This window comes from Macrobrachium nipponense, chromosome 1 (assembly GCF_015104395.2).
Source record: "Macrobrachium nipponense isolate FS-2020 chromosome 1, ASM1510439v2, whole genome shotgun sequence".
Lineage (NCBI taxonomy): Eukaryota > Metazoa > Arthropoda > Malacostraca > Decapoda > Palaemonidae > Macrobrachium > Macrobrachium nipponense.
This window is the reverse complement of record NC_087200.1, coordinates 169,027,381-169,041,601: the sequence shown is the minus strand read 5'-3', so window position 1 is coordinate 169,041,601 and position 14,221 is coordinate 169,027,381. Positions and strand designations below refer to the sequence as shown.

The 14,221-nt window shown below is 40.9% G+C and overlaps 2 protein-coding genes across 3 annotated transcripts in view; one reads left to right on the top strand and one right to left on the bottom strand.

Moving 5' to 3' along the window:
* The window catches only part of LOC135219812 (uncharacterized), a 270,228-nt gene that overhangs the window by 159,832 nt on the left and 96,175 nt on the right, over positions 1-14,221 (bottom strand). The gene's annotated exons all lie outside the window — the stretch shown is intronic.
* LOC135220062 (uncharacterized) overlaps positions 1-14,221 on the top strand; it is an 87,128-nt gene that overhangs the window by 12,844 nt on the left and 60,063 nt on the right. Inside the window, exon 3 of the mRNA XM_064257391.1 lies at positions 6-619. Coding sequence (XP_064113461.1) covers positions 6-619 — 614 coding nt within the window. The remainder of the gene's footprint in view (positions 1-5; positions 620-14,221) is intronic.

The window sequence follows — 14,221 nt, the reverse complement described above, 5'->3', positions numbered from 1 at the left end:
CCAAGGGGTAGCTGACAGTGGAGCTGGGAGTCTCGGAGACATAGCTGTCCTCATCGCTGAAAGAAATAAGTGTAGCAGCTTTGCTCTACTGTTGCTCCTTATTGGAAATCATGTTCCTGAGAAGGTTGATAAATTCCATTTGGAGGCATGTATTTCATGGAGCAATGGTTGGTCCCCTGATAGCAGAGCACCTGATTGGCTGATTGATGCACTTGGGCACAATGAAAATATTTACTCACTGAAGAGTATGCTCTTTACTTCGTACATGTTGTTGAAGGGCCAACCTTGGACTTTGGAAGTGCGAGACAATTACACTGGTGTTCTTGTACAGTACCTTGCTGCTTGTAAACTGTATAGGGAGTCTGACTATTATGAAAGTTTATCGCTGTTGCATGAAATTAATTTGGAAGAATGCGGAACCTCGCTGCAAGGCTGGGTGTTATGGTCAACAGGTCTATGCTTATTCAAGTTGGGAAAATCCAGTACTGCACTAGTTAAACTTCAAGAGGCAATTGATAAAAGTAATTCTTCTGTTCCTGCCATCTTCAATGTATCGCAGGTGTTTCGAAAGATGGGCATTTCCAGTGCTGAAGTGGAGACGTTGTCACTTTTAGTAGCGGTAGGTATAACTTGAAGTTAAGCCTGTAGTATCCAAATGTTTTGATTATGAAGTTAAATAGTAATTTTTTAAAAATTTACTAAGTTTATAAATCTTTCATGTGCAGTTTTGAATGTTAAAAGAATCTGTGGAAGACCAGAACAATCTCAAAAAGTTGTCTACTAGAGAAATACTTAGCACGTTGGTTGAGTGAGTATCTCTGGTGCATGTGGTTTAGTTTTCATGACTAGAGATTTCACACTCATCCAATGTGCTCAAGTACATTCATCAATTTTAATGAAGACTTCTTATCAGGTAAGTCATTGTTATGCACGTGGGAAATGTACTTCCCAGCAGTTTTTATTTATTTATTTTGTATTTATTTTTTTTCTTCAATTGGATTTGTCAGTGTATACCAGTGGTGTAATGTAATTTCCCAGGTAGGAACTACCACTGTGGTAGGGTTGACTAGTTTCCCATCACAGTGATAGTACCTTACTGAGAGTTTACAGAATTTTCTGCAATATATCTCGTTGTGGCATGTGTAAGTTAATGTTGTCATAAAGGACTTGTAGTTTAATTAATATAACAATAAAAAGTATTCTTTGAATTTCTTTTTTAACTCATTCACCTAATGGAATGGAAACTGTGAGCTGTGGTGAACAAAATTGTAGCATTTATGAGGTTAATTTTAAACCAGAAGGCCTGGTATGCACTAGACATCAACTAGATACAGTGTGCAATAGATTTCACCACTTGTTGCCCATAATGGGTATATTAAATATACATACACTTAGCCACTGTGAAATCTTACAACGTAGTAGCAGCAGTGAGAGGAGGATTGAAATTTCTTTGTATCCGTGTGGTCAAACCTGTTAAACCAAAGAGGTTTCCTTAAATTATTAGTAATTTTGTATATGGCTGTCATTATTATACAATATATCCTTACTGGACACCTTCCAACAATTCATCTTACCTCTCAACAGTGCTGCTCATCAGTATCTAAACTGGCAATATGTGGTAATAAGTTCTTTGAAAAATATGAAGTGGTGGTTGCCAATTTCAATTGGTGGCATAGGGTTATTGATTAACAACGATTTTAAAAAAAATTGTTTGGGGGGGGGAGGCAGGGTGGTTGCCATTCATTGCAAGGTTCATCAAAGAAGCCCAAAAATCTTAGCAGAAAGGTTTGAGGGGAAAGCAACTAAGTTACTACTATAAAGTTTAATTCCTCGCTGGATGAGTGGTTTTCGCGCTCTGGCCAATCCGGTGGTCCGAACTTCGAATCCCAGCTCGGCCAACACGGAATCAGAGGAATTTATTTCTTGTAATAGAAATGAATTTCTCTATAGTGTGGTTCGGATCCCACAATAAGCTGTAGGTCCCATTGCTAGGTGACCAATTGGTTATTTTGGTGTAAGGACTTAAATTCTGAAATATTCTGTTGATATAAACAAGGTGTGATCGGTAAGGTCTTGGCCTGCCACCTCAGTGGCCGTGAGTTTGATTCTCTAGCTTTCCACTGAGGTGTTAGAGGTGAATTTCTGGTGATAGTTTACTCGATGTGGTAAGGAAGTCACGTAAAGCCGTTTGCCCCCTTGCTGAATAACCACGTTCCATACAATGTAAAAACAAACAATTTATAACCAAGGAGGGTGATGAAAGAAAACCAAGTATAAAGAGACTTGTGATGATAATGCTGATGGAAGGTTCGGAAACGTCCATTACTGGTACTGGGAGGCAAGATTAACGTTAAAGCTGAAGCAAACTACATTTAAGATCTGGAGTTGAGAATTCTTATCCAAGTAATTATCCATTTACCAACGTCACATTAAAAGGATGAGGTAGATTTTTGGATCATCCTGTGTAAGGCTTCAAAGAAAGAAAAATTGTGAAGGATGAGGTTGTGATATAAGATGGATAGGGTTGGTGAAATTTCAAAATGTTTGAGGGAAAGTTTTTAGTAGGTATTAATTCCCCCAACTCAGGTAAGGCGGGAATGAAGACTTCCATGTCATCCAGAATGTTGCAGCAGGATAGTTTATCCTATGTCAGAAGTGAGTGATTGGTAAGACAGAGAAAAAAACTAGCCAAACTGGTGGGTTCCTTTCATCTTCCCCTTGAAATGATTAAATGTTATATTGAAGTAGGTAATGAGAGGTTGTACAGCGATGAAATGTAATTGCTTTTAAATCATTTTAAATTGTAATTGCAGTTTTCTATTTTTATTGTCTGCCAACACATTGTGAAGTCAAGAAAGGCAAAGTAAAGTGGGCAGAGAAACTTGCATGTAGTGGAAAGACTCCGTAAAATTTACATGGTAGCTTTCATACACAAATGGCAGAAGTTCAGAAAACTGACTCCAAGAATTTTTTTATTGATTATAATGCATGTCACTATTACTGCCAGGTAATTTTGGAGCCGGTATTTCTGATTGTGAGAAGTTAATAAATAACCCCTATAGTACTAGTCTGGCAGCTGTTGGCGTCCCACCTCGGAGGTCGCGGGTTCGATTCTCGTCCATTCCATTGAGGAGTGAGAGATTAGTATTTCTGGTGATAGAAGTTCACTTTTGACGTGGTTCAGAAGTCACGTAAAACCGTTGGTCCCATTGCTGAATAACCACTGGTTCCATGCAACGTAAAAACACCATACAAACAAACAAACAGATGCTACCGGGATTGGATCTAGTGGAGTAGGTTCATCTGAGCGTTTGATCCAAAGGTAATGAGGAGATTAATCAAGTTGTTCCTGATGATAGCTTTTCAAGTAAGGTGTACAAATACATACTTGAAATCCCAGGTTTATTGAGCTCCAGTAGAGTGGTATTTATAGTCTTGAGTTAAATAGTTTAAATGATCACTTTAAGACTTGTTATTGAGAGGGGAATTCATTCTAAGAGTTTGGATCGCATTATTGAAGGCTGCGAGTCGCTTAATATTTCAAATGCTACATTAGATCCAGATTCCAAGTGCTATATATATTAGATCCATATTCCAAGAAGAAAAATTAAACATTGACTGCTATTTAATAAGTTTTCCTGATAAGGTCATCAAATATAGGACAAATGACCACCCATGGTTTTGATAATAGTACTACATGTAGTCCAGGCTTCTGTGACAAACGGACCAAATTCAACACGTGGAGACAAAATGATTTAAATGAGTTACACCATTTTTGTTGAATTGTCATGCTGCGAATAGAACTTGTCACTGCTGAGATAAATTGCAATGTAAAGCTGTTGGTTCTGTTGCTGAATAACCACTAGTTCCATGCAATGTAAAAACCATACAAACCAAAAGAACCTGCCAAGATAAACAGAGTTGCTGAACAGTTGCACAATATGCTGTAAACGTGCCTTGCTTTCAAACTTATCAGTTCCAGAGGTCCTTTATTCCTTATACCATTGGACTGTGGACCAACCTTCCAAAGATGTCATGCAATCGGAACTTCATATCAAACGAAGATGTAATGCATTATGATCCTAATGCATTTCTTGCATTTTAATAAATTGTTATCGATCTATTTAATAATTTATTTATTTTGTTATTTTTTGATAATTGGAATCTCTTTACATACAATGGAATCTGTGTTTTTGTACATAATCCAATTAAAGTGTTCCACACCCCCAAAAATACTGACAAAATAGGGAGTAAACACTTTTGCATCCAGAAAACAGAGAAATAAATATAAATGAATAATGAAAATCAATGAACATTTAACATCACTGACCTTTATGGAAAACACTTCTTAGCATATGGAAGATGGAGAGGGGAGAGGGAGGAGGAGAGGTTAGTGTTTGGAAGGGGAATCCTTCCTCTTTGTTTTTTACTGGCCCTAGGACCAGCTTGAGAGTTACTGGACCCCTGTTGCACAACAAAGCTGCCCAGAGACATTTTTTTCTGTTTCTTTAAAATTTGCCTTAAGTTAAATGGCATTGTTATTAAACAGGATAGAGAAATGATTAATTCTCCACAAAATTTTTTACATCATTCCACTTTGAATTTTCCAAACCAGCTTTGCTGGCTTAAAAAACAACAGCAGTGCTTGTTTTAGGAATTTTCTCACCAAGATTGGCATGTAACTTCCTCCAACACTTTGCTATGAGTTCTTTCTAGAATTCTATTGTTTTTTGCATTTTTTTCAAAGGGCTAGCACTTGGAACTTTTTGTCCCCATGATGGTTTATTTAGCAGCTGGACTTAAATAAAAAAGCACAAAAACAACGAACACTAAAGCAGAATGGGTCACAGAAGAAGATGGGATGCTTAGTATGGGTGCTTGATACGGGTCTAGCTGCTCAGTGGCGTGATTGGTATGGTCTTGGCCTGCCGCCTTGGTGGCCACAAGTTTGATTCTTGGGCATTCCATTGAGGTGTGAGAGATGTGTATTTCTGGTGATAGAAGTTAACTCTCGGCGTGGTTCAGAAGTCACGTAAAGCCTTGTTCTTGTTGCTGAATAACCACTGGTTCCATGCAACGTAAAAACACCATACAAACAATTGATATGGGGCCTGGGCACGCTCTGGGCAACGATGGAGATTTTCTGAGTGTATGAAAACTGAGGAAACATACAACAACTGAAACAAATTTTTGTAGAAAAAAGTATGAAAACCAAAGCATACAAAAAGAGAGGCATAAAATTGAGGTTTTACTGTTTTCCTTTAGTTAAATAAGGCAGTAGAGATCTTGCTCTTTAGCAGTGGTTAAACCACTAGTAACTTTTTCAAGCATGCCTCCCCTTCTTGGAACTGCTGTATATTATTGCCATAAACAAGGTAGAAATTGGCTCAAGTCTGTGTTGTTGCCTTAGTCAAGTTCTCCAGATCCTTGTGCGCAATGATCTTCATGTCAAGAGAAGTTGAAACTTTGTTTCAGGGCCTTGACATTTATGGTGTTTTAGACCCCGGTAGGATCATTCTTATCCTAAAAAAAAAAAATGCTGATTACATGGCTTAAGTTTAGCTGGGCTTTGAAGTTTCCCCTTGTTTGGAGGAAGGGGAACATTGCTGCAGTACCTAAGGGAATAAGTCCATCCTCATGCCCATATTAATATAGGCTTATTTCAGTCACCCTGGTTTTGTCATTTTTGAGATGCTGTTCACTAGCATCTTTGTAAGTTAACTGAAGATAACCTTCTCCCAGTGGTACAGGTTAGATTTTGTAAAGGCCCTGGTACTTTACAAAACACTCCTGTCTAAATCTACTATCTTGCAGAGTGCTCTTGAAGGTGCAAAGGCACACTTAGTCGATTTAGATTTTAGTGCAGCCTTCTGAACATGTGAATCATAAAGCACTTACCTACAGGATAAGTTTATACTGGGAGGTAATGAATCTTTTAAAAACGTTTAAAATGTATTTTGAATAGGTCAAACCATAGAGTCTGTGTTAATGTCCAGTATAGTAGCAGTAGTAATGTTATGTGTTCTTGAGAAGAAACTGCCACATACACCAATGATGGTACTCTTCTAACTATTGTTCCTTTTTTGCCCTATCTCTGTGTTTGAAGAATCCTTGAATAGAGATCTGACACATAGTATTCAGAAGTGGTGTAGGCTGTGAGGCATGAAGCTCAACTCTTCAAAAACTCAACTTTTATAGCTGATCTAGAAAACTTTTGCATTTGTATCCTGATTTAGTACACTTAAAATGTCACTGGCACTTAGGATTTTAATCTTAACTTTTGATAAGAAATTGACTTTTGAGAAGCATGTACATATATGATAATGATTTTCATAAAGAATCAATTTTTAGGTACTTGCCCTCTATCGTTATCTACAACTACTTGGCGTAGGTTCAACAAGTGTTAAGTTTGAAACAATCGTTAATGGACGCTTCCAATAGTTATTCCCCCACCCTTTTTAGGGGTTAAGAGCAAATGTTTTGGTTGTTCACTCTGCTCTTAATCTCTTAAGAAGGAATGAGGGAGGGTTTTTCATGAATAGGTGAAACTTAGCCTCTATTATTTAACTTACTCCAACACTGCACTGGAGGTGGGCAAGAGATTCCCCATAACCAAATTATCAGGTATTATAAGCACTGTAAATATCCTCATTCCTGCTTACCAGATGAATATGATCTTATGGCAAGTACTTGTCGGATGAGGATCTTCAAGTGTGGCATTGGTTGATAATGTACAACACAGAATGGCAATTTATTTGCCCCTGTTGCCTCAGGCTTGCAGAGTTGATGGGAGCTACAACCACAATTAAACCATGATCCCTCGAGTTACCAAGTTCGTAATCAAGTTACTGTGGCACCTCGGTTCCAAAACCAATTAGCCCCATTTGGAAGAAAAGTGGTACTTATCAGCTCCGGGTACCTTTCTCCAATGAGGAGCAATGGCTCTGCAACAAAAAATAACACAATTTACTAAAAAAGAAAAAACAAAAGCTGTTTGCCCTCATCCAAGAAAAAAGCAAAGTCAACTACAGTATACAGAATTATCTAAATAAATAAATTGGAGCAAACTACCACGTACAAACTCATCACATTCAGTTTCTCTTACCCAGGAAAGAGAAAACTAAAGCCCCTTCCACATGAATGGCAAATGCACAATGGGCAGATGCTATTACCAATATTCTTGGTGGATGGCAATCACAAAGTGTGGGCTAAGGTAGGTTTGCATGCCTTGGACTGTTTGATCTGGTAACACTGTTTAAAAAAAGTCATGGAATTATGAGCAGATCTGAGAGCCCGTCGTGTGGAAGGGGCTTTAGAGATAATCTCCCCTGCCATAATCAGAGATGTTAGTGTATGGCATCCTTCATACTGGATCTCTACAGCTCTCAAGTAGGTGGAAGCGAATACAGAACCACATCTCCAGTGCTGCCAAGGCTAGTCTGCCCAGAGAGAAGTTGTCTCACCTTCAAAAGAGGATAACCTTCTGGAGAGACTGCATTGATGTCCCTCCAGAATTAAGGACATAATCAAGAAAGCCATGGCATTCTTAGACATAGGAACCTCAGGCTTCTTGACAAAACAAAAAAAATAGGTATCTACACTGCTTCCTTACAGGTTGAAGACAGGACGTATAATACTTCAGCCGTAATGATGCATAAAAACAGCTCTTTCCTCAGGAATTAGTTTCTAGCAAAGGATAGAGAAAACTTGGAAGATCTTTGGCCTTAACATCATTCTTGGCACGAAAGGAAGCCAGAAAAGATAATTTTGCTGCAGTATGTGAAAACCCTACCAACAATATTATTGCTTGTAATTCACTTATTCTTTTGGCCAGGGCCACCAGAAATAGGGTTTTCATAGAAAGAGCCCTGAGAGAATCCTGTCTCAAGGAGGGCTCTAAGATGTCAAAAGACAACGTCTAGGCTCTAAAAAAGAGATTTCTGAAGAATCTTCGGCACCTCCAGTTGAATTGAGCAAACAGTTTCACGTAAGAATCCTTTGAAATTTCAATCCAATATATATGCCTTAAAACAGAAGCCAGCATGATTTATAGCCTTTGATGGCAGTAACAGACAGACCTTCAGCACATCTTAAGAAATGTAGTAACTATTACGTTATCAGTGCTGGTGTAAAGACATGAAATGCCCCTGGACTTGCACTGTGATCTACATAGCGCCCACTGCTTTTTATATATTAGTGGACTTGATCCTTGCAGCAAGGGTAGAATCCTAAGACAACTGTAGCGCCTCAGTGGCGTGGTTGATATGGTGTTTGCGTTCCACCTCAGTGGTCGCGGGTTCGATTCTCGGCCATTCCATTGAGGAGTGAGAGATGTGTATTTCTGGTGATGGAAGTTCACTCTCGACGTGGTTCGGAAGGCACGTAAAGCCGTTAGTCCCGTTGCTGAATAACCACTGGTTCCATGCAACATAAAAGCACCATACAAACAAAACAAAAACCAAGACAACTGTGAAAGGCCTCTAGCTCTGAGGAGCTTGTCGACAGTTTCTATGCAGTTTGACAAAGCATGTCAATATATCCGTGAAGCCTCCCTGTCCTTGTCGGTTGAAGTAGATTTCTTTAAAAAGGTGTTGTTCATACGTAGAACAAACCTGCGGTCTTAACAATAGGATAATCTTTTAGCACCAGCTGGAAACTGGTTAAAACAAAGATTGTAAAGCAAGGAAAATGTGGCATCTAGCAACTCGTGTATACAGGATGGAAGCTGATCACCGGCCAGACTTTTTACCTCATGACGCGTCAGCCTTTCTTTGACTGCCTTGGAGATTAGCGCCCTCCTTCCCAAGCAGGTTTCTGTGTTAGCCCATGATTTATTTATGCTTTGCTTTCATTTTGTGTGTGTGTGCCTGATTGCTTGTCATGGAGTCCACCAAGAGTTCTAAGCCCCATCAACGCATGTTTCCAGATAATGAAGGGTTTCCATGCTCAAGGTTTATGGCATCTTCCATTACTGACCCCAATACCACTTACACAAGGTGCCGTTCCAATTTTTGTACGGTCACTAAACCTTGCCTGGAGTGTTGTTCCTGGCCTGTGTCGCAGTGGAAGGCTTTCTACAAGAAGAGGGAGCACCATAGAGTATCTACTACTTGCCCTTGGCAAGGTTTCTCACCTCCCCAAATACATAGCAGCATCCCCTTCTTCCAGAAATGTTCCCTCTTTTTCTTTAGATGCCCTATCTCATTCCTTTTCTTCCATTGATTCATCTTTGGAAGTACAGGCAGTCCCTGGCTATCGGTGGACTCGGTTAATGGCGATTCAGTTTTACAGCGCTTGTCTAACGCCATAAAATTGGCGATTTATAGCGCCATAATTGGCCAAGTTTCGGTTATCAGGGCATAAGGCGCAGATAATAGAGTTATGGTGCCATAAAATACCTAAAAGAGGCACCATCAACTGGTTATCGTAGAGTTTCGGGTGATGGCGGTGTTTGCTTATCAGCACCCTGCCAAGAATGGACCTACCCCCCGATAATCAGGAGTTGAACAGAGGATTTTGTGTATAGCATAGCCCACTCTCTCATGGGAGATAATCTCTCCCTGGAGAGAGAAGGCTACTCTATCTGCTTCTTTGTTTCAGATACGATGTTGAATAAGATGGTGGCTGTTTGGGTGTCCCTAGCCCTACAGGCTTCTCTGTCTTTGGATGGCCTGTTGTCGCATTTCTTGTCTGCTCGGCAACCTCCTCCAGGCCTCCACTACTTTGGCTCTTGCTGAACGCTGTGATGCTTACTTGGTCACTTCTTATCTCCCCACCAGTGAGGCCATCAACTCGCGTTGCCATTCCGAACGCCCAGCATCCTCTCAGCCTATGACGTCAGCTGCGGTGTTGTCTCTTCCTCCACCTATTGCTGTGACATCATTGTCTCTTCCTCCACCTATTGCTGTGACATCATTACCATCTTCATCTATGATGTCATCACAGAAGCTTGCTGATGGTTGATAGGCTGGACTCTGTTTTTCCCAAGAGGCATCCTGTAAGTACTCTTCTTTTTCCTAGCTGAAACCCATTTTTATATGGGGTCGCCATTGTGAATGAGTCATCTCCATCGATTTCAGAGGAACCTTCTTGTCACAGAGGACCCCTGATGCAGACCTCCAGGTATTCCATCCTGCCTGAATTCGGTGTCTCACCTCTTGGTCCATGCTTCCACTATCCTCTAATACGGACCCTAAGTACTTGAACTTCTGTACTTTCTTTATTTCTTCCCCACCCAATCTTATGCTACTGCCACCATCCTCAGTAATACTGGAACACATATATTCGGTTTTTTATCTGCTTATTCTCATTCCTCTCTCCTCAAGTGCTGCTCTCCACCTCTCCAACCTCCTTTCCAACTCCTCCCTCCCCTCTGAACACAACACAATGTCATCCGCGTATAATATGCACCAGGCACTGCTTCTCTAACAACCCTGGTCATCACATCCATCACGATGTTGAAGATGAATGGGCTAAGTGCTGACCCCTGGTGTAATCCAACTCCTATCTCAAATCCATCCGTCTCTCCAACACTGCTCCTCACTCTAGTATACGCATTCCTGTGCATCTGAATCATTCTGACATACTTTTCCAGCACCATCTTCTCCCTCAAACATCTCCATATTTCTTGCCTTGGCACTCTGTCATAGGCCTTTTCAAGATCTATGAATACCAGATGCAGGTCTCATTGTTTTTCTCTGAATTTCTCCATCAGCTGCCTTATGCAAAATATTCCATCCGTTGTGCCACTTCCCTTCATAAAACCTAACTGTTCCTTCCCTATTGTCACTTCCTCTCTCAGCCTGCTATCTATTATTCCTGGACATCACCTTTAACCTTTGACCTTTAAATATAGGGTTAGCAATAGCTTTCCCAGCCCATTCTTCTGGTAACTTTCCTGTTCGAATATTTTTACCATCAGATCATACAAGATGTTTACCCCTTCCTCTCCTAAGGCTTTCCAAACTTCGACTGGGATTAAGTCAGGTCCTGTTGCCTTCCCATTCCTCATTCTTTTTAAGGCTCGTATCACTTCATCCCTAGATATCCCCATTACCATTCCCATGTTTACTTGTCCGTCCTCTCTTACAAGTCTTTCATTTTCTTCATTTAGCAGTTGTTCGAAATACTCTTTCCATCTTTTCAGGATGTCTTCTTCCTTTTTTATGACCGTACCATTCCTATCTTTCATTTGCTTAATATGGGTGATGTCCTTTGTTCTTTTATTTCTTACTTTTGACAGTTTGAGCATCTTACTCAACCCTTCCTTGGTTTGCAGTTCATTATAAACCTCTTCATATGCCCTTGCCTTAGCTTGAGCTACCACCCTTTTTACTTCTTTGTTTCTTTCTCTTAATCTTTCTCTGTCCTCCTCCAGCTGTGACTCTCAAATCTCTTCTTTGCCTCCCTTTTACCCTTTCACTTCCCCCACCTCTTCTCCCCACCACCAGTCTCCTTCCTTTTCCTCCCATACTATTCCAGATGTTTCCCCTAGTACTATCTCCTTTCCATGTCTTCTAATCACTGATGCATTATGCTTCCACCATTCTCCCACATCTTCAATTCCCAGATCAACCTCTCCCAGCACTCTTCTCCTGAACTCTCCCTTCTTATCATTATCCCTCCCTAACAATTGTTTATACCACTTGATTTTCTTTACCCCATTCGTTTACGTTTTCTTTCTCTTTTCATCTTTAAATCCATACAAAGGAGCCTACGTTGGGGGGCCCGGGGACGTGGTCACCTGGGATAAACTTTACAATTCCTAACTTCACCAGCCTTGATCAATTGTAAAGGAGGTAATCTGTTTGTGTGCATCTACCGCCACTCCTGTATGTTATCAAGTGCTCCCTCTTCTTTTTGAAGAATGTGTTCACTATTGCCATATCAAAGGACATGGCAAAGTCTACTATACTCTCCTTCTGGGTTTCTCTCCCCAATCCCATGTCCTCCATGCACCCGTTCATTTACATCCTTTTCATTTCCGACATGTCCATTAAAGTCTGCCCCCACTACAATCTTCTCCTGCTCTTCAAGTTCTTGTGTTACCTCACTCATTTCGTTCCAAAAACGGCTCTTTTCTTCCTCTGTGCAGCCCACTTGTGGAGCATAAGCGCTAATGATGTTCATTGTTTCCCCTCCACAACATATCTTCACTCTCAATGCGGTCATTCTTTCTACTCACTTCCGTCACTGCATTCTTCATTTCCCCCGACAACACTACACCAACGCCATTCCTACCCTGCTCATTTGCTCCACTATATATTAGCTTGTATTCATCCCCCAGTTCTTTGGCTTTATTACCCTTCCATCGAGTTTCCTGCACACACAAAACATCCACTCTCTTTATCCTCATCAACTCCGCCAACTCTCTTCCTTTTCCTGTCATAGACCCAATATTGAGCTGGCCTATTCTGATCACATTTAGAGCTCGCTTCTTTAGCTGCACCCGCTCATGATGCAGTAGCCCTTGCCTTGTCACAGAGTTAGGGCGATGTGTCTGTGCATCGTTTACGGAGTACGCCCCAGCACTATTCTCATCAATATCTCGACTCATTTCATTGGTTCTGGCGTGGGTTTTTACAGTCGGATGCCCTTCCTGACACCAACCCTCCCTATTTATCCGGGCTTGGGACCGGCACCCATTGAGGCTGGCTTGCCCCACAGGTGGCTAGATTAAGAGGCATCCTGTACTCTGTAGCAAGAAATGTTGTAGAAGGAGGGCTCCTTCCCCTTCTCCGTCTCCTTCATTGTCATTCAGGAGTTAGAAACAATCCTCTTCACAAAGAGGATTCAAACCTCTGATGTTGGATCTTACTCTGGTCCTTAGTAATCTCACTCGAGCTCCATTCAAGCCTGTACGTCGATCGTCAGACAGGAATCTGACTCTGAAGATGGTTTTTCTGTTGGCCTTGGCTTCCTCAAAAAGAGTTGGAGAGCTTTCATTACCTGAGTTATGAAGGTAAGGGTTGGGTGTCTGTGGCCTTCCAATTTGTCGCAGAATTCGGGGCTAAGACTCAGAATCCCTTGTTGCATGATGACAGATTTTCCTCGTTTTCTATTCCCTTGCTGAATGAGTTTGTGGACAGCGGTCCGCAGGAGTTATTGCTTTGTCCTATCAGAGACTCTATGTTTGCTATCATTAAAAACAGGAACTCGTCACCTAAGGTTAGGTATTCATAGACTTTTTGTTAGTATGGGCTGGTCCAGAAGGGAAGTGTCCGAGAACACACTTTCATTCTGGCTATGTGAGGTGATGAATCGGGCATATTCCTCAACTGATAGTTCTGTCACTGAGTCTATGCAGGCTAGAGTACATGACGTCAAGAGGTATAAGTTCCTCATTGCATTTAAGAAGAACTTGTCTGTTCATAGGATTTTGAATGCTGGTTTTTGGCTTTGGCAAACAATGTTTATTTCCTTTACCTATAGGACATTGCCCACAGGTCCTTGGACACTTTTTACTTGGGTCCTGTGGTAGCTGCCCCACAGTTTGTATCTTACCTAAGATGATTGTGTGGAAGAGAGAATGAGTGAATTGGCTGGTCTCCTTTCTCTATTTTCCTTTCTTCTTCCTGAGTGAATTTGGTGGTCTCCTTTCTCTTTTTCCCTTTCTTCTTCCTATGGATGGGTCTAAGAATAGGCACACATAAGCTGGAACTGGTCTGATACAGGTGAATGAATAGTATGTAGTCATACTGGCTGTAGTTATTTGTTTTATTCTTATGCAATAGACAAATCTGCTTCTTAGTTGCTCATACTCCTCTCTCTAGCAAGAGGAGGGAGGAGTGGTAACAAACCCCTGTGGCCTACATGGTTTAATGCTTGAACAGGCAGAGTTCTCTTTACCTTCCATGAATGCAATGAATCTGGTCATCTCATTGTGTTTAAACCCACCAGGCTGAGTATTTAGCTATTCGCTTACCTATTCTCTCAAGGGCTGAGACCCCGTTCTTTAGCACTTGTTCTTTTAGAAAGGGTGGTCAGGTGGGCTGAACCCCCAGCCAGTTCAGGGTACTTGTACCTCCCTCTAAGTATAAGTCTATCCTATTGTTAAGACTGAAGGTTTGTTCCGCATATGAACAAATGACAAATTTTTATTCAATTTGTATTTTTCATAGTTAACAAACCTGAAGTCTTAACATTTACTGCCTGCCTCTAGCTGCCCCTCTCATATATGTACTGGGTTGGAAGAAAGACTGACGTGACATGAGGTACCAAG